The sequence below is a fragment of the Desarmillaria tabescens genome (assembly GCF_030435595.1).
Source record: "Desarmillaria tabescens strain CCBAS 213 chromosome Unknown EV420scaffold_144, whole genome shotgun sequence".
Classification (NCBI taxonomy): Eukaryota; Fungi; Basidiomycota; class Agaricomycetes; order Agaricales; family Physalacriaceae; genus Desarmillaria; species Desarmillaria tabescens.
Window position 1 is genome coordinate 56,315 of NW_026848443.1, and position 19,370 is coordinate 75,684.

At 48.2% G+C, this 19,370-nt stretch overlaps 6 protein-coding genes across 6 annotated transcripts; all 6 read left to right on the forward strand.

Annotated features, from left to right (window-relative positions):
• Positions 1 to 31: 31 nt before the first annotated feature.
• On the forward strand, positions 32 to 8,026 carry EV420DRAFT_1623584 (uncharacterized protein; the record flags this gene model as incomplete). The annotated part of the gene is made up of 28 exons (XM_060475952.1): positions 32 to 541; positions 593 to 640; positions 690 to 803; positions 939 to 1,132; positions 1,182 to 1,700; positions 1,823 to 2,620; positions 2,679 to 2,697; positions 2,749 to 3,672; positions 3,726 to 3,806; positions 3,864 to 3,945; positions 4,000 to 4,059; positions 4,116 to 4,257; positions 4,310 to 4,460; positions 4,512 to 4,739; positions 4,789 to 4,902; positions 4,964 to 5,186; positions 5,244 to 5,302; positions 5,361 to 5,533; positions 5,590 to 6,061; positions 6,112 to 6,181; positions 6,238 to 6,720; positions 6,787 to 7,410; positions 7,432 to 7,448; positions 7,470 to 7,590; positions 7,621 to 7,652; positions 7,674 to 7,754; positions 7,806 to 7,834; positions 7,891 to 8,026. 28 exons carry the CDS (start codon positions 32 to 34, stop codon positions 8,024 to 8,026), a joined length of 6,504 nt encoding a protein of 2,167 aa, XP_060322043.1.
• Positions 8,027 to 8,606: 580 nt separating this feature from the next.
• Positions 8,607 to 9,233, forward strand: EV420DRAFT_1592638 (uncharacterized protein; the record flags this gene model as incomplete). The annotated part of the gene is made up of 3 exons (XM_060474937.1): positions 8,607 to 8,994; positions 9,043 to 9,104; positions 9,159 to 9,233. The coding sequence occupies exons 1-3, from the start codon at positions 8,631 to 8,633 to the stop codon at positions 9,231 to 9,233; spliced, it is 501 nt and encodes a 166-aa protein (XP_060322044.1). The 5' UTR covers positions 8,607 to 8,630.
• Positions 9,234 to 9,982: 749 nt separating this feature from the next.
• EV420DRAFT_296854 (uncharacterized protein) lies at positions 9,983 to 11,426 on the forward strand. Its single transcript, XM_060481581.1, has 4 exons — positions 9,983 to 10,323; positions 10,379 to 10,508; positions 10,555 to 10,722; positions 10,772 to 11,426. The coding sequence occupies exons 1-4, from the start codon at positions 10,297 to 10,299 to the stop codon at positions 11,257 to 11,259; spliced, it is 813 nt and encodes a 270-aa protein (XP_060322045.1). The 5' UTR covers positions 9,983 to 10,296; the 3' UTR covers positions 11,260 to 11,426.
• Positions 11,427 to 11,612: 186 nt separating this feature from the next.
• Positions 11,613 to 12,290, forward strand: EV420DRAFT_1592646 (uncharacterized protein). The gene is made up of 3 exons (XM_060474938.1): positions 11,613 to 11,987; positions 12,040 to 12,102; positions 12,157 to 12,290. The coding sequence occupies exons 1-3, from the start codon at positions 11,637 to 11,639 to the stop codon at positions 12,238 to 12,240; spliced, it is 498 nt and encodes a 165-aa protein (XP_060322046.1). The 5' UTR covers positions 11,613 to 11,636; the 3' UTR covers positions 12,241 to 12,290.
• Positions 12,291 to 13,422: 1,132 nt separating this feature from the next.
• On the forward strand, positions 13,423 to 16,061 carry EV420DRAFT_1281611 (Cullin; the record flags this gene model as incomplete). The annotated part of the gene is made up of 9 exons (XM_060468272.1): positions 13,423 to 13,558; positions 13,610 to 13,758; positions 13,811 to 13,981; positions 14,029 to 14,886; positions 14,938 to 15,118; positions 15,173 to 15,604; positions 15,653 to 15,779; positions 15,835 to 15,937; positions 15,993 to 16,061. 9 exons carry the CDS (start codon positions 13,423 to 13,425, stop codon positions 16,059 to 16,061), a joined length of 2,226 nt encoding a protein of 741 aa, XP_060322047.1.
• Positions 16,062 to 17,237: 1,176 nt separating this feature from the next.
• On the forward strand, positions 17,238 to 18,969 carry EV420DRAFT_1592662 (uncharacterized protein). Its single transcript, XM_060474939.1, has 6 exons — positions 17,238 to 17,565; positions 17,622 to 17,752; positions 17,812 to 17,994; positions 18,045 to 18,203; positions 18,257 to 18,886; positions 18,942 to 18,969. The coding sequence occupies exons 1-5, from the start codon at positions 17,262 to 17,264 to the stop codon at positions 18,554 to 18,556; spliced, it is 1,077 nt and encodes a 358-aa protein (XP_060322048.1). The 5' UTR covers positions 17,238 to 17,261; the 3' UTR covers positions 18,557 to 18,886; positions 18,942 to 18,969.
• Positions 18,970 to 19,370: the final 401 nt, after the last annotated feature.

Sequence of the window (19,370 nt, forward strand, 5' to 3'; positions counted from 1 at the left end):
GAGGTCTTCCTTCTCCCCATACCTTTCCGACATGTCTAACAGACGTGGCAGGCCGCTGTGCAAATTCTTCAACACAGCTAGGGGATGTCGTTTTCAAGACTGCAAGTTTCTCCACGAAAGAGCCGGAAGTCCGACGCCTTCGTCGTCGCCATCAACTCCGTTGCATTCTCCCAGACCATCAGGCAGGTCTGGCGGAATCACAGCTGGCCGGGGGAACTGCGAGTTCTTCTGGACTTCGGGAGAATGTCGACGAGGATTTGATTGTATATTCCGCCATGTTCGCCAGCCGCAGACTCAGAATGCTGCAGGGGTGTCTGTAGAGGCAACGTCTCCAGAAACCGACACCCTCGACTTCCTGACGACCGAAGGACTTGCTGGCATTAACAACATTTCTTTGGACAAGTTGCATACGTTGAGCCCGACGGAGGCGCATAACATGCTCAGGGCATTCAATAGCCCGACATTCCAGTTCACAGCCCCTGATCAAGTCATTAAGTTCGTCCAGATTCTAGCTAGCGTTGATCGCAGAAATTCACAATGGGTACTTTCTTTGCACTAAGCAGGCTCTTCTTCTAATCAAATGATCTCATAGGATACTGTTCGGGCCCAGTCATTTCTTGAAATGATAGTCGATTTGAAGGTAAATTTTTTGTAACTCTAAATAATTGTGCTCTTATCAAGCCAACTAGCATCATGTCCTCGCTCGCATCCGCGAGGTCTTGCAATACTCCCCTATTGCTTGCCGTGCTGGTACAGGCTTCACGGAAGTTTCGTTTCAAATCGGATACTTCCCGCTTCTTCAGGTAACTAAGATCTTTCCGTCTTTTACCATATCTCTCATCAGAACTCCAGTTCTTTGGCTCAGACCTCATCCTCAAAACCAATCTCCACCATAATATCCAGTATGTCGTCTCAATGTATGTGCGCTTTCTGTCAAGCTGACGTCTTTTAGCGCCTTGTACAGCGCCTTGGATAGTGGTCTCGATCATATGTTCGACGTCGTTTCGTCTTGCATGGAGCAAATGATCCAGAATCGATCTTGGAAGGATCCTACACCAGCCCTTCCTGCCATGCGGCAAAGTAGCCTTTCGGGAGTGGTTGTTTTCGGCACGATCACCACCCTGCTTACTCAGTAAGAGCTACTGCCTACTTTTGGTCGCTATGGTATTAACGCTTCTCAGATATTTTCAACGTTCCAAACATGCCATTAACAATCATCCAAATATTGTCGTATTCATTGGCAACCTTGTTCGGTGGTACGATGAATGGGCAAGATTGATCGCAACGTCGAGCTTTGATGATTCCATTGACGCAACCGTTCAGCGGTTGACCTTGGAACAAATCAAAGAGTCTATCAGTAGGCTTGACGCAATAGTAAGCCGAGAACATGCAAATGCAGAGAGAAGACGAAGACCAGCGCAGCCGCAAGGTCTGAGAGAGGAGCATCGATCTGAGGCATTACAGGCTCAACTTATTCAGACTTATGACGGTCCCGGTGTCCTTCGTCTTCTTGGTCCTCGCCATAGCAATGATCACCGCGACATAGCTGACATACATATTGTCCCTACCCATGACGAGATGATCTCTGCGAGTCTTCCATACATTCCCGTTAACCGTCCGGATGCTCCACATCATTTGGCTCCAAATTCAATGGAGCGACATCTTGACATTCAGTTCCGTCTCTTACGTGAAGAACTCGTGTAAGTCGTCCTACAGTGTTCTCGTGATGTTTACTGAGATATGTGTATGCCAGTGCCCCCATTCGCGCGTCTATATCTACTCTTCAGCTTGACTTCGATGCTATGCAAGCACCAGCTCCAAGACGTGAGGCGCAGCCAATCCAATTGGAAAAGTTAATCAAGGCAAGGGGAGGCATGTATCGAACCTCTGGTTATAACTCGACTATGTTCCATATCTATACAAATGTCGAATACTCTCCTCTTCAAGCCGAGCGACGTGGTTTCACGGTCGGTCTTGTTGTCGATGCGCCTCCTTCAGACCGTGCTCGAAACTCTGACCCCAAAATCAGAAAAGACTTCTGGGAGCATGCTGGCTCGCGACGTCTCAGCGCTGGCAGCCTTGTTGTTTTAGTCGTCGCACATTCGGGTCGTCTGAAGATCTATGTTGGCAGCGTTTCTTCATCAACAGATGACACTATCGAGTCGTCGAAGGTCCACGAGAGCCGCATTGAAATTCGCGTCAAATTTTTTGATCCCGACGTAGAACTTGGCGCCCTTCGACAGGAAAAGATCACTATTGATCAGCATCGATTCGCGTTCTTGGTGGATAACAACATCATGTTCGAATCTATCAGACCCTTTTTGGAGAAGTTGCGTTCAGTGGAACCTACCTCCATTCCATTTTCTAATTACATCTGTCGGGACACTCTGAGAGGAGTCGCGGTTGTGCCTCCGAAGTATAGCCAAAATCCATCTTTCCGATATAACCTGGAATGTCTATCGAAAGATAGAGTCAGGGAGTATGTCCATCCATTGAACGCAACCGACCCTTTATCAATCCGGAGAGCCCGACTACAGCTGAGGTCGTCAAGCATTTTAGATCCCAGTCAATGTGATGCTGTGGTCGACGCTTTGACACAGGAAGTTGCTCTAATTCAAGGGTATGTTCTTGTTATCATCTACGTGTTGAATGATGCAAACAATTTCCTTGGGTTCTAGACCTCCAGGTACCGGAAAGGTGTGTATCATTGAACCTTCGATGTGACGTGCGTTCTAAGAGCAGGTATAGAGCTTTACCGGCAAAGAGTTGCTTCGGGTCTTATTTGCCAGCAAAGTCAAGCCTATTGTGATGATCGCTTTCACAAATCATGCACTGGATCACATGTTACTATCTCTGTTGGACGCAAAAATCACGACAAATCTTGTTAGGTTGGGATCGCGGTCCTCGGACGAACGTATCAATGAATTTACCTTAGACAAGTTAGAGAGGATGAAGGATGGAGCGTCTTCACCCTTGGATCAGATTGTGCGCAAGGAGTGGTTTGCCATGGGCCGACTAGAAGATGAGATGAGGACAATCCTACAGCATATCCAAACACCTTCGCACACCTGGGAGACAGTAACCAACTATCTGCAAGAGACGTTCCCCGATCATCTTGCCTCATTCGTAGACCCTCCTTTCTGGATTGATAAGCTAGCAGAAGAGCTTCGTCAGGATATCGAAGCAGAAGGGGAATGGACAACCGTGAACGCAAAGAAGAAAAGGCGTGATGTCGATATCCCGAATACCATATATTCCTTTTGGAAAATTGGGCAGGATATCTCGTTCCTACAGCCCCCACAGCCTCCTCAGACTCCCGCACGGTCATCAAAAGGAAAGAAGGGGAAGCAGCAGCAGCAGAGGCAGGCGCAGGAACTTATCCTTGCAGCGGAGCTCCAGCAGGCCTATTTGACACGCATGAACAACCTCTTCGTGCCGTTGGGATTTCCAGAGGGTATGATTCCACCTATTCCAACGACTTCCAGACCAATCGACGAGCTTCTGGTCGCCGATGCTATCTGGAGCATGTCTGTCGAAGAGCGACAAATACTGTCTGCATTATGGGAAACCGAAATGAGGACCTTTGCATATAACAAGTACAGACAGGATTACGAAGAGCGCCGGGAAGAGTATGAAGCCGCTTGTAAGCGGTTCAACGATGCCAAGGACGAGGTTAGTAGCAACTCATGAGCATGTTGCAGTCATTCAGCTTATAAAAATCTCAGAGTCGACGGCAATTGCTATCTCGAATTGATCTTATTGGGTGCACCACTAATGGCGCTGCCAAACTTACCTCACTGTTGACGGTACGTACTTACAAATTGCCCTCCCACTCTTTTTCTAGTATTCACATGGGATTTCAGACCATTGCACCCAAAGTTTTGATAGTGGAAGAGGCAGGACAAGTTTTAGAGGCCCATATCTTATCTTCTCTTGTGCCATCTGGTGAGTGAATGATGGAATCTGTTCTTGCCGAGTCAAGCATTAATTGTTCATCAGTGCAACATCTTATTTGTATAGGTGATCCGCAGCAGCTTCGTCCTACCTTGGCAAATTTCTGTCAGTTGAATGGGCAGCGTCACCCGATTTTCAACTTCACTGACCCGTTTTCTTAGCTCTCTCTATGGATAGTGCAAGAGGAAAAGAATTGTACAAATTTGACCGTTCTTTGATGGAACGACTGGCGGATGGTGGGTTCCCGATGTCCCAGATCAACGTTCAGCGGAGAATGCGTCCAAGCATTTCTCATAACATTCGGTTTGTTACATCAGCTACTAGTTTGGAAATCAGTAATTAACGTCTCCATCAGAACAATTCTGTATCCTAACTTGGAGGATCACGACCTCGTCAAGAAGTACCCTCCCATTCAAGGGATGGAACACGACCTTTTCTTCTTTACCCACACAAACCGGGAGAAAGCCGCAGATGAAGGCTCGGCATCCAAAGTCAATATGTTCGAAGTGAGTTGACCTCTGCTTTTAGAAGGAAAAGAGAGCTTATACGGAGAATAGGTTAAAATGATTGTTGATCTTGTTGTGTACTTTTTGAAGCAGGAGGCTTATAGTTCCCCTGGAGATATTGCTGTCCTTTGCGCGTATCTAGGCCAGTTGCGAGAGCTGAGATCTGCCCTAGCATCCCTCAAAGTTGCTGTTTCTGTCGATGAACGTGATCAAGATCAGCTAGCCAGAGAGGGAATGGACGATGAAGGGTATATAGAACAGGTTACCGTGTCCAAGCATGTACGACTTCTTTTACCTTCTTTGTTCTATGGGTGTTGATACTTTCTAGGTTCGTCTAGGCACTGTTGACATTTTCCAGGGCGAGGAAGCAAAAATTGTTATTGTTTCTCTTGTCAGAAACTCTGGATCTTTCGATAGTGACGAGTCAATTGGCTTCCTGAAGGTAATTTGGACGCCTCTCGTGATTCGCGTGTTCAGTTTATTCATGTGACGAATGCTTTTAGTCTGCCAATCGAATTAATGTAGCACTATCGCGTGCTCAGCATGGACTGTATGTCCTGGGAAACGCGTCCAACCTTCGTCAAAATCAGACCTGGAAGACCATCATAGACGAAATGGAGCAGCGGGACCAGATCGGGTTCGGCTTTCCAGTAATATGTCCTCGCCACCCAGAACAGAGACATACAATCACGGCACCAGGCCAACTCAGTGTCGTTGCACCAGAAGGCGAGCAGCTACAGACCAACGACTATGACCGTCAGAATTAACCAATACTACCTGTAGGTGGCTGCTGCTTGCCTTGCGATTACCGTATGGACTGCGGCCACAATTGCCCTTCGATGGTATTTTCAATTACCTATTCTATGTGCCGTGGATACTCAATGTTTCTCATTTTATTAGTGTCATCTCGATCTCGATAAACATCGCAGCATGCGGTGCGATATGCCATGTCTCCGAACCCCATGCCCGCGTATGCATCCATGCGATAAGAGATGCTCGGACAAATGCGGCCCTTGTGAATTTCCCCTTTACAACATCGCCCTGCCCTGTGGTCATGTAGCATCAATCCTATGGTACGAGGAACTACCCTTACATTAGAACTTGACTCACTTGTAGTCTTCTCTGCTAGTCATCAAGCGGAAGACCTGGCTTCGGTTTTCTGTCACGAAAAGGTCTCAAAACAGTTGTCGCTTTGTGGACATGATGCAACAATGCGCTGCTCTGACGATCCTCAGAAGCACAAATGCATCAAAGTTTGCGGAGGAATTATGCCGTGCTGCGAAAAGACGTGCAAGTCATTTTGTGGAGACTGCACAGGACTTAATTTGCCAGGAGCTAAGGGGATCCATCGCCTCTTGACAAGCAAACTTCGCACCTTCAAGCACAAATCCCATCAATGCGAGCGACTCTTATTCTGTCAACACAAGTGCGGTCTCGACTGTTCTAAAGACCACGAATGTAATACGTCGTGTAAGCAGCAGTGCCGCCAACGTTGTTCCCACCACAAGTGTCCAAAACCATGTGCCCAAGACTGTGCACCTTGTACCGAACCATGCGACTGGAACTGCCCTCACCTGTCTTGCCCAGTGTTATGCGGATCGGCGAGTTGTATTATATTTATTTCCTCTCCATGTTGTTGATTTCGCTGCAGATATGTGCACGTCTACCATGCGATGAACCATGCCCTAGCATTCTTCAATGCGGCCATGTCTGCCCTTCAGGTAAGGGATACTTCTGTCGGAGACTGCTACCTAAGCTGAGAACGGCTCTACCGCAGTATGCGGCGAACACTGCTTGCAACAGAAGTGCATCGAATGTCTCTCAGACGACGACAAGATGGACATCGTAGATTTTATCATGCAACGAAGACTTGTTGACATCCCTATCGGGTCGGACGATATCAGCGACAGGATCATCACCTTGGATTGTGGGCATATTTTCACAGTGGAGACGTTAGACGGACATTGTCAAATGACCGACTATTATGAGATCGACGTAATGGGGTCCTACACGGGAATGAAAGCACCTCCTACCGAATTTCAACGGCCACCAAGCTGTCCAACTTGTCGGGCACCCATTACAGCTCGGCGCTATGGAAGGGTCCTCAAGCGAGCGAATCTCGATATCTTGGAACAGAATGTGGCCAGTACGATGTCCCAACGCCTGGCCGAGATTGTTCCATCTATTGACACCCTCAGCAACGGTCTGGAAGAACTAGCAGCCCGGGCTAAAAAACTTGAAGCCGCGCCGAATTTTGAATGTCACCCTGCTGATAAATTTGAGGGCCTAGTCGAAGAGCGGAAAGCTTTCATGACGGGGAAAGCAGACGAAGTCTTGGACCATGGTATGCTCACTGCTAGGTCTATGGTCACTCGCCATGGTTTGTCGGAGTCCGAGGCCAAATCATGGATGGGTATTGTTGTGGATCTTCATAGAGTCTACAAAAGGGTAGCTGATGTTACAAAGACGTGGTCCGCCCACGTCCGTGCCTACGAGTCGGCTCTTTCTACCCTTTATCGCTTGGAACTTGCAAATCTTGCTGCCGACCCACCATCGGACATCCAGGTCCCTCCTGAACACATTGCAATGAGCAATGTTGACCGGAAGATTGGACAGCCTCCTCACAAGGCTGATCGTCGCTATCATCTCGAAGCATTCATATTATCCATCGAGTTGAGGCTCATGTTGGGAAGCGTTGCTCGTTCTCGGTTCGAGGCACTTCCGATGACTGCCAACGAACCTGCAGCTCTTCATCATCGTAAAGTCTGGTATTCGTTCACCTTGTTCATCTATCAGTCATGCATTACCGACTGTCAAAAGGCTATTACCATCGCCCATGCAACTTCTTCATCACGTTTGGCTGCTCGCTCTGCCAGCTTGATGCTCTGTTCAGACTTTGAACAGTTCCGTTTTTCGATGCTGGAGAAACGTAGGGACGCATTCAAAGATGGTGCATTCGCGCAAACTCGAGATGCCTTGGTAGCTGAGGTTCAAGCTGACAGGAAGAAGTTGAAGAGTCGCTTGAGAGAGCTCGAACGGTCGTATTTCACAAGCCGTTCGTCGAATGATCCATCCCAGCTCGGTGAAGATCGTCGATGGTGCCATGGGAATTGCGGCGCCAAAATCGAGCGTTGCTTCGCAGAATACGGGAAATTGGAAGATCACATTATAAACGACGGTGTTTATCAGCCAGTGTCCCTGCAGGAGAAACAGGACATTGTGAAAGCCTTAGGATTCTCGCATCGAGGTCATTTCTACAATTGTATAAACGGTCACACATTCGTTATCACAGAGGTATGATCATTGTCGTAACGTATACCCGACAAGCTGAAACATCTTTTTCAGTGCGGCGGAGCGATGGAGGCCAGCCAATGGTCAGTTCACTAATTGGAGCGACTGTTGTCTTCACTAACACGACGTCCTATTTTAGCCCCGAATGTAGAGCGCCTATAGGTGGTGGAAACCACACGCTTGACTCCTCTAATACCCGTGCACGAGAATACGAAGATATCTCAAGAGAGCAAGGTGGAGCAAGAAGCCCGTGGGCATGGGCAGCAGGCGCTTAAATAAGGAAGAAATGAGAGTAGACAAAGATCGTGGCTGATAATCATCGCAGAGGTATCGGGTTTCAACTACTTTGTAATATTAGAGAGGACAAACTGTTTTGATGAAGCAGGAAGAGATATATGGCTACTAGAACCGGACATTTTGTTGGTGTGATGAAGGCTGGTCTACCCTTGGGTGTGGGTAAAGTAAGAGGTGAAACATTCGCTCGCATGTCTATAAAAAAACGTGACCTCTGGTCCTCCGGTCCCAGTCAAGTCACACATGATTTGAGCCATGAGGAGGGGTTGCGTCGTTCGTCCAAAATGAGTCTTTACTTCGATCGCGAATTGTAGGACTGTGGACATGCCGGCCAGATAATAGATTGAGTGCAGCAGGTCCGACAGGGATGGTTCTTGTTCGAGTGACGGCTCCGACGAAATGAGGAACAAGTTTTAAAGACACCAGGGCAAAAGAAGGCGTCACCAGATTATGAACGAAAAAAGAGAAATCCATCCCGGGCCGCAATTCCCTCGAGTACGTCATCGATCGACCGTTCGATTTGCATTCGAGTTCTGACGAGTTCTGAAAACTTCTTTAGTAACAACGACCACAACACTACTACCGATGGGCGGTTTTCTATGGTTCATCTCTGGTGCAGCTGTGGCCACCATCTATTGCAATGGTCGCATACAAGCAGGGTACTATGCCGCCAACCCGAATGGATACTACGAACGAGGGTGGACGCGTCAGAGCGCACAGGCTCTTGACTCCGATGAAAGGGCGCCGGAAGGCAATGAGAGGGAACGACAGTATGCGTATGGAGCCGGAGTGAGGCTAGAGGGCCAACAACGATTCGGATTGGAGCTACCTCAACAGCCCCGAGAGAGAACGGAAGCTCCGACGCCACCACCGCCCCCACCTCAGCAGGAGGAACAAGCTTCGCTTGACCACATCAGAGAGCTCAGTAAACAAGCAGACGAGGCTGCACGTTTTCCACTTTCTGAGGCATCATAATGCTGAATCTCTTTCCTCTTAGATGTCTGCTTGTCTGAAGCTACACTTGATTCTCTCATGGCGACTATAATTGCGGCCAAGAACGTGTGTCGATAAATTCATTCTTCGAGACCTGGCTCTGAGCTTATGTGCTCCTAGAAACTCGCAGAACGTCGTGCTCAGGAGGAGAAGCGGGCGTCGGAAGTGAACGAGTTTCTCCTTCGCTACGTCTGAGTTTCATCGTTGGCAACGGGAGTGGATGGCACGGGCTGTACTCTGACTAGTGACTTGTGGTACGAGTCATCTCTGTTCCGTTTCGTTCTTAGTTCTGATTCTCGATCTTCGCCACTAGCATGCATCCTCGATGTCCTTCCCGCCCGTGTCTCTCCAAAGCGTGTGCACAGGTCGTTGAGTGCGTTCGGGATAGTGGTTCATATGGGTCTTGTTCATAAGATGGCGGCATCGCTAGATTGACGTGGGAGTCAATACGGTTCTTTTTGGTGAGTGTAATCTCAAATTTTATTTTATTTTATTCTACTTTTTTCCCTAACAGCATAGCGGGCTGCTAGGCGACTCGGTATGGACCTACTGAGACACAAGCTACCTCGAAGACGCAATGACAGAACCCGAAAATGCTTTGCGCATTGGTGTCACGGCCATTCCTGCACTACGCTTCAAGTCCTAATTTCCAACTCGTATCCTCTATTCACAGTGAAAACACACGCTGCGGCCGTGAAAGGTTTTTATCCATTCTTCTCATCGTACCAAGTTCTTAAGGTCCATTGCAGCATTTCGAGAGATGGGCACATCCAAGAAAACTACTATTGGCTCGACTGGTAACTACCGTGCATGTGATACTGGGAACGAGCTGATCCTCGTTTTACAACACCAGGTACGTTTTATTCTTCTCATAGTGATTTCTTTAGCTCACAGATTAGGATTGATTCACAATGACACATGACTGCGGGAAACTCGTCTCCACGTTTCTTTGATCTTGACGCCGCGCACGACGTCGACGGCGACGTGCAAGCCATCATGGCCAGCGTCAACGGCCATTTCTCTTCTGCTGACGACATGAAATCTCACCTTCTGAGTCTTCTTGATAGCAAGGAACAACAGCTACGGCAAGCCGCGACCTTTAGCCAGCGGGTTCTCGCCCAACGAATGGAACTTGAGGATCGTATCCGGCAGCTTCAGGAGGTCGAAGCTGACAAGACAGACGATGAAGACGTTGAACCTGAGGCGGTACAGAAATACCAGGAGCTTACTGACATGATGATGAGCTGGGATACGGAGAATGCATTACTTTCAAGTGCATTCAACAGTTCAGTATGTCCCCCATCATGTTACTTTCATTTTGCTCTAAGAGCTTCTGATAGATAGAACGTTCTGCTATTACCGTCTCCGAGTTACCTCGAGACGAACCGGAACGTTCACGTACTTCAACCAATACATCCGCTGCACAATCTCGACGGGCCAAGAATACTGCACATCGTGCCGATGACGTCGGTGTGTATGGAATACTTTCCTTTTCTTTTGCTTACAATTCCACCAGAGTTTGCCTTTGAAATTGGCAGTGGCCTTCTCAATGAAGTACGACGACTTCAAAGTCTTCTCGGTGACCGAGAGAAGGCCATTCAGGACATGACAGAGAAGAAGGACGATCTTGATGGTACATTGGAGTCACTTCGAACCGCTCTCAAGCAGCAAGAAGCAAGTGCCGGTGCGTCCTAGCTTATCTTTTCTCAGTGGCTACTAAATTTTAGTGGTAGACAAGTACAAAGAAGAGAACTGGAATCTCGAAGTTAGCCTCCAGGACCTCCACACCCAACATGCCGATACCCAATCCACCGTTCAGCGCCTTGATTCAGAACAAAAGCGGCTCACGAAGCTTCTCGCTGCCTCCCATGACGCTTCCGAGCAGTACAAAAATGAAAATGCCCAGCTTCAAAGTACCATCAAAGACCTCATAGCAAAGCACGAAACTGACGTGGCTTTGGCACGCAAGCATTTCGCGGCTTTGGCGCACGATCAGAGCGATTTGCAACAGGCCATAGATAGGCTCGAAACAGAGAAGGAAAGGGCTGGCAGAAAGTTTGGTGGGTTCGGAAGCCCGGCGACACCTAACACCACCGAGGGACGTCCAGATGAGAACTATGGGTACGGACTTTGGACTGAATTAGTTGCTGTGGCTATAGTGTTATTACTTGTTATATTTGCAGGGTACTGTACCATTTCGATCAATTCGAATGGACTGTGACGCGTGACCTTCCAGGACTAGTTCCCTTCGAATAACTAATAGGCCTGCCATGACTGGAACATGTGCACAAAATTTGAATGACTGACCAAATATTATGTTATATTTTATGTAAATATTGTCAATTTGTACTTCTGTACAGCATAAATTACTCATAAACATGCCTGGAGAAGAAAGTTTTGTAAAAATTGCTCACTTTTAGGCCAAATTTTGTAAATAATGGGACATTTTGACTTTAGTGACCGTGAGACCTTTTGCCGCTTGCCGGCCTTACTTATTCCCTCCGAGTACGTCATCGATCGACTGTTCGATTTGCATCCGAGTTCTGACGAGTTCTGGAAACTTCTTGACTAGTGACAACGACCGCAACACTACTACCAATGGGCGGTTTTCTATGGTTCATCGCTGGTGCAGCTGCGGCCACCATCTATTGCAATGGTCGCATACAAGCAGGGTACTATGCCACCAACCCGAATGGATACTACGAACGAGGATGGACGCGTCAGAGCGCACCTCTTGACACTGATGAAAGGGTGCCGGAAGGCAATGAGAGGGAACGACGGTACGCGTATGGAGCCGGAGTGAGGCTAGAGGGCCAACAACGATTCGGATTGGAGCTACCTCAACAGCCCCGAGAGAGAACGGAAGCTCCGACGCCACCACCGCCCCCACCTCAGGAACAAGCTTCGCTTGACCACATCAGAGAGCTCAGTAAACAAGCAGACGAGGCTGTACGTTTGCCACTTTCTGAAGCATCGTAATGCTGAATCTCTTTCCTCTTAGATGTCTGACTTGTCTGAAGCTACACTTGATTCTCTCATGGCGACTATAATTGCGGCCAAGAACGTGTGTCGATAACTTCATTCTTCGAAACCTAGCTCTGGACTCATGTGCTCCTAGAAACTCGTAGAACGTCGTGCCCAGCGGGAACAGGAGGAGAAGCGGGCGTCGGAAGCGAACAAGTTTCCCCCTCGCTACGTCTGAGTTTCCTCGTTGACAACGAGAGTAGATGACACGGACTGGGCTGACTCGTGGTGCGACCTATCTTTGTTCGATTCCGTTTGTAGTTCTGATTCTCAATCTTTGCCACTAGCACGTATCCTCGGTGCCCTTCGTGCCCGTGGTGCACAAGTCGTTGAGTGCGTCCGGGATAGACTCGTATGATCTTTTACCTAGGTTTCATCCCTGTAGAAAGCGATGTACACACGCGCCAAGGGAATGTGAGTGCGACTTCATGCAAGACATGGCCATATAGAATATAGCAAGCAAGCAAGAATAACCTTAACTTTATTCTGCTCTGTGGCTAGGTGACTGCCTTTCTGAGTCAGTTAGCATTCGTAACAATGAGTGGCTTCGGTGCTGCCGAGTACTCGTAAAAATTGGCAGAGCGTTGTGCGCAGCGAGTACAAATTCAGGAGGAGAAGTAAACAGTTTCCCCTCGCTAGATTTGACCTTACGACAATGAGTTTGGGACTTTCCTACGGTTGATGGTACGCTCCATCGAAATTCAAGTCTATCCGTCCCTGCTTATCGATTTTCGACGTTAGCATGCACCCCTTGGTATTCGCCTCAATCCTTAGAGCGAGAGCAGAACTCAAAATGGTGTTATGTCTCGCCTGTTTTCCATCGAAGATGGCTGCTCTCAGCTCTGACGATGTTCGAGATACGCAATTTACGGGTGTGATTGACCGTGTGTTGCTCGGGGTAGTTCGAATTAGGGATTACAATCGTAGCGATACGGCCGTAGACTGGGCCTGGCCTCGTAGACTGTACCAAAGTCACATGCGGTACTGTCACGTACCGGTGTCCGTGCTTGCAGTTTGACGAATATCTGGTGCCAAAGGGTAAGTTTTTTATGCTTCTTTAGGTCATAGGTACTGACCAAGTTACGGCATAAGATGGACTTCTGTCACTCTCTCAGCAACCGTTTTGAAACCGTATGGATACAGTCGCATATTGGGTCATCAAGGTTGGCCAGTACGAATACGCATCCATATTTACCGCCCTACGGTTGCGGTGCACATCCTATTTTTTTTTGAATCACTCAGAGTCATCAGAGGAACGGGACCACATCAAATCTTCGGCCCCGGCGCTACAGCGTGAGACATTCAAATCAGCTAGTCTACAGGATGGTGTACATCATCTTGCCCACCTTCAGCCACAGTGATGGCGTCTTCCGAGCATCTCCCTTCCCTTCCTCCCAAAACGTCAAACCTAGCAACAGCTTGGGCGTTTCTGGAGGAAGGACTGGATACTATCATGAAATCTGACTCGACGAAGGATGTTCCTACAACATATGTGTGTTTCCTATAAGGCTCTGGTTTCTCTGGCCGATAATCATATCCGCAGGCAGCGTCGCTTAACGCGGCTGTGTTTAATTATCACACGTCGTCAACGGACGAATTCAAGTCCAGGGGGTCGGGCCTGACCCAGACGCCGACATCAGCCTTCTATGATAAAGTCGTTATATACTTAAAAGTCCGTCTCAAAAATATTCGGGATGTACGTCGGCTGCCTTGCCTCCTGTCGCCTTGTTCATTGATAACTTCAACAGACCCACAATAGCCTGCAAGGAGAAGAGCTATTGAGGTACTATGGCACCGAATGGCGACGATACGAGATTCGAGTGAGCTACATGAACCGGCTGGTGTTTCCATACCTCAATCGGTATTGGGTCAAAAGAGAAAGAGACGAGGGAAGAATAAAGATCTACCCGATGTACACCGTGCGTTGTCTCCATCAATGTCTTTGGCGGTATCTCAATGGCAGCAGCTTGCTCTGGTACAATGGAAGGCAAGGGTACTTGACCCGATCAATCAGAAAGGTCGGCTAGCCGATGCACTGTTACTCGCTATTGAACGAGAGCGAAACGGGCAAGTCACTGACGAGGAGCTTGTCAAAGATGTCATCGACTCTTTCATAAGGCTTGGGTTGAACGACGCGAACCTCGATGAAGAATGTCTCGACGTCTATAAAAACGACTTTGAGGTACCCTTCCTCGTCGCAACAGAGAAGTATTACAGGGGGGAAGCAGAGGCATGCTTGGCGGCATTCAAGGGATCAAACTTCAACTATGTCAAGAAGGTGCAGGATCGACTGCGCGATGAGGAGGATCGTGTCCAACGATATGGTCTGATTCCCCAAACACGGGCCAGCCTTATTCCTCTACTCAAAGATCTTTTTTTCCCACCGTACTTCCATGCTGTGTGGACAAGGTTTCAAGAGATACCTGAATTTTACGGAGATGAAGACTTGCCTGCCTCGTTATCGCGCACACGTGAGGGGCAAGACCGTCTCAGGGATAAATTCGAGCGGCAAGTTGAGAAGGCTGGCCTCGATGCCGTCTCCACACTTGTCGTAAACGACGCGGAGCTGGATCCAAAGGCATACCTTGATGCGTTGTTGGAGGTCCACACCAAGTATTCGGCGATCGTGACGCAGCATCTGTATGGAGATGTTGGATTTGTTGGCAGTCTGAGTAAGGCGTGCATAGCCTTCATTAACCAAAATTCGATGACGGCGACCATGAGCAGTAAATCGCCAGACTTGTTGGTCAGATACGCAGATCGGTCACTCCGAAAGGACAACTCAACAGAAGGAGCAGACATAGAGGGAGCCTTGGATCGTTTGGTGCGTTCGTGTTGCATCTTGGGAAACGTATGTTGGTTGATACACCCATAGATGACTGTCTTCAATTACTTAGAGGATAAGGATGTCTTTTCGCACTTTTATGCTGCGAGGCTGTCGAAACGTCTTATATACGGCGTGTCGGCTTCCGATGAAAGGGAAGCTGACATGATCTCCAGACTCGGAAAGGCCTGTGGCGCCGAATATACCAGCAAGTTGCGGCAGATGTTAACGGGTATGTCCTCAATAATATTCAGTCATATAGATATTGCTAATCCTTTGTGTACAGACGCAACAGTGAGTCAGGATCTAACGAAGCAGTTCAATGACGCGACATTCAGCATCATGGTCCTCGGTTCGAATTCTTGGCCTTTACATCGTCCGTCGCATGGATTCACCATCCCAAGGGAGATATATCCCACATATGAGCGCTTCCAGAAATACTACCAGATGAGACATTCGGGCCGGAAGCTGACTTGGCTGTGGAATTACTCGAGGAACGAGCTCCGGACGAACTACCTTGACCAGAGGTATATCTTGATGACGAGCTCGTATCAGATGGCTATCCTGCTTCTCTATAATAGTCACAATCTGCTTTCTTTGTCTGAGCTCATCACGGCGACATCGATTCCGAAGGAGATCATTACCCAAGTCCTTGCCGTCCTTGTCAATGCGAGGATCCTCGTCGACGAAGAGTCTGAGCAGTACGGTCTTAACTCCAGTGAGTTCAAGTTGGGTGCGCTGTCATCGACTGATTTGAGTTTTCTAGATTTCAAGTCGAAGAAGATCCGAGTCAATGTGAATCAGCCTATCAAGGCCGAAGGATCTGGACAAACAGAGGTGATGAGAGCCGTGGAGGAGGATCGGAAGTATGCTATCCAAGCTACCATTGTCCGGTATGTCGACTGCTTTGTATCAGGGTTTTGGAACCTCAGTCTTTTCTTCTTCTAGGATCATGAAGGCACAGAAGTCGATGACGAACCAACAACTTGTCCAGGAGGTTGTTGAACAGGTCTCCCAACGATTCACACCTCAGATTCCTATTATCCGAAAGGTACGTTCCGCTTGGTATCTCAAGTATCGTCTTGATTTCACCGTCGCCGAATCAGGCTATTGACATCCTTCTCGAGAAAGAATACCTCACAAGAGAAGGAGACGCCTTGATATACGTAGCGTAGAATTATTCTCTCCAGCGAGACCCGTTCATCTGTTTACGTTCTTTCTGAGATGCTTCAAGTTCAACTCAGGCACGTAGATCAAAATAAAACTGACAAGAGAGGAGACCAGGATGCGTCAAGGGTGTAAACATTTGTTGGGATTGGTGCTTTGACATTGCAAATACTTAATATTTTTACTCTGCGACAGTACAATAGAAGGTGGAAGCGCGCAAGCGAACTACGAGAATCTCAAGTTCGAATCGCCCACGTGCCTTTGACCGAAGCTCGTCTCAAAGACTCCAGGTCACAGGAATGGTTACTATACCCTTTGCCTGAGCGTTCCTCAACCTGTCAGAAGTCTATTTAGACATACCGTTGAAGAAGGCTTTGCATAGAAACGCACCTGACCACGTTCCAATGCCTTCAAAGGACTTATGACCATTACAAGCTTGCCCTTCCCACCCAACGATGCCAACGCTTGAAACACCAGACTTTTGCCGTAGCCTGTACCTGCGCAGAAGATAGAGTCGTATGCATGTAGTACGCGCTGTACAGTATGGGGCTGCCAGTCGTCGGGGTTGTACGGCAGATGGAAACGGGTGCGCAGATGTTCAGTGATACCCCCTTGATTGCATGTCGGGTTCTGGGGCCTAGGGACCGGCTCTTAATTCCTTGAGGACGTTTTGGAGGATACTTATGACGTCTCTGAGTTCCTGGAGTGCGAGTTAAAGGTTTGGTGGGGGTTTTGGGTCGCAGGGTTGGAGGCATGATGCATTGATGCTGCATGATGATGTGCCAATAATGAAGGGCGTGCTGAGATGGAAAAGGAGCGTCACTGATGAGCAGAAATGTATGCCATAACAAGGCTAAAATGTTAGTATAAATACCCAATTGCGTTGAACTCGCACCTAAGAAATACGCCGCACTCAAGGCTTCATTGAAGCTTCAAGGCTCTGATGGATTTTTGATGGGTTTGAAGACTTTTCTGGGGCGAAATAAATAGGTAAAGAGTGCTTTAAGCCAAAATATTTTATCAGGAGGTCAATACAGTTCCAATCTACAAATAACTCACTGACAGTGTGGATGAAAAACGAGAAGAGGGAGAACGACGCGTCGCGCAGATGGTGTATGAGATAACCCATCTTGCAGCAAGCCCTTCTCGGATGCAGCTTGCCGCGACCACACAACCAAACAATAAAGCGTCGCAAACAAAAGTAGCCAATGAGAGAAGGAGCTTGGAACGAACCTACCATCATGCCTGCTGCTGCACTCCCTCCCGTCGAAACCATAAATGGCCTGAATGAAAATGGCATCAGTGCATATAACATTTGTCTCGAGTTTGAGAAGTCGGCCCCAGCCGGTAGCGTTGCGCTGATGCACGCAAGGATACTGGGCTACTTGATTATCCATTCCCCCTCCCCCTCCGCGCGTCATGAAGTCGTCAAGGTGATACATTCGTGCGCACAGGACCACGCAAAGCTGTCCCAACTCGGGCAGACTTTCCTCAACTATTTCATCCGTCCCTGTAAGTTCTCCTTCATGGTGCGATAAGCCTAGTCTTGATATGAAACCGGCTCTCAGTCAAGAAGTTCAAAGGTCGGACGCCCGCCCCCTCAGATCATCCGTCACGCCCGTCGTTTGATGTACTCAAGAGGGATTTGAGGTCTAAAATTCGGGAGGCACCAAAATCCCATACAGAAGCAAAGGATCTCGTAAGTGGCGACGTGCATGCCACTCTCCTTGAGAAGTCACATTTCCCTGCCTTTTCCAGGCTCTTGTCCGAGACGGGTTTCGGTGTGTAGTGACCGGCTCCTATGATCACAACACAGTTGAAGAAACTTCGGCTTCCACCGACGAAATTGGGGAAGCAGGCACCGTGTACACACGGTGCGCACACATTGTGCCGGAATCCACGTATTTTAACGTATCTGACCAAGGCCCGAGCAACACAAAGGTGCGCCTTTGTCTGTTTTTCTACATTGTTGATGTCCTTATCCTTGCCAGCTCGACTATGCCGCTTCAGTGCTAGCAGTTTTAAAGCGTTTCGGCTACGACATTGAACAAACCAATGGTACTAAAGTACATTCTCTTTACAATGTCATGACCATGGAAGGTAATGTCCACGACTGGTTTGATCGCTTGGAAATCTGGTTTGAGAAGACGGTGCGCATTACGCTATTACTTTTGGTGGTCTTACTGATTCCACTACTACTCAGAAAACCCCAAATTGTTACAAACTACAAAATCTTTATCCTAAGTACCGACGGCGATTACCGGCGGAGGTAACATTCACCACCCCAGATCAAGAGAATCTGCCCGTCCCATCCGAGACACTCCTCAGTCTGCATGCTGCTTGTGCCAAGGTCGCGCATCTTTCCGGGGCAGCCGAATACATTGATAAGCTTGACCGTGATGTGGAAGACTTGAGTGTATTAGCATATAATGGAAGTTCGGGTGAGGTATTAAGGAACGCCCTCTTGAATCACATGAATCAAGTTGTTGGCGTTGGCGCTTAAAAATGCCGTGGGAGATATATACCTGTTACGAGTCGGCCTGTAGCCCGATACTTTTACCTTGTTCCTTAATATCGAATTATGAGAAGCCGACGAGGATCTTCAAGACCGTTGAACACGGTCACCCAAGGCGAGCCACAAGTACGGCCGGGGCATAGGGGGATGAAAATACGTACTGCTGTCAGCGAACACTGCAGATTAGACAGCAAGTATAATGCATCCGTGTCATTTTCATGATTCGTTAATACGGAAGTTGTGAACCTGATGAGAACATAACACTCAAAACACAGTGAACAAAATGCGAAGTAATTGCAGGTTGCTATTATCCGAAAGGTACGTTCCGCTTGATATCTCGCGTATCGTCTTGAGTTCACCATCGCTGAATCAGGTTTTTGACATCCTTCTCGAGAAAGAATATATCAAACGAGGAGGGGACGCCTTGGTATACGTGGCGTAGAATCATTCTCTCTCCCGCGAAACCCGTTCATCTGTTTACATTCCTTTTCTTTGTAGAATACTGTATTTGTATCTGCCAGCATAGATATATTCGACTTTAGAGTATCTTACCTCTCGCGTCCCACTGGTTGTCGACCATTACCGATGAAAGACAGGAATCTCGCTGCAGATCCGGCCCTCACCTTATGGCGAATAGCATCTGCATCCTGCCAATATCCAACTGTTGGTATTTGTATAATGCGGACATCTGCCGATGGTGAAGTCGATTATGAGCATCATGTATGCGGCGATTTGCTACGGCGTCGCGTCTTCAAGGCTGTAAAGGCAGCACGAGTGATGGATGGAGTAATGACTTAGCGCC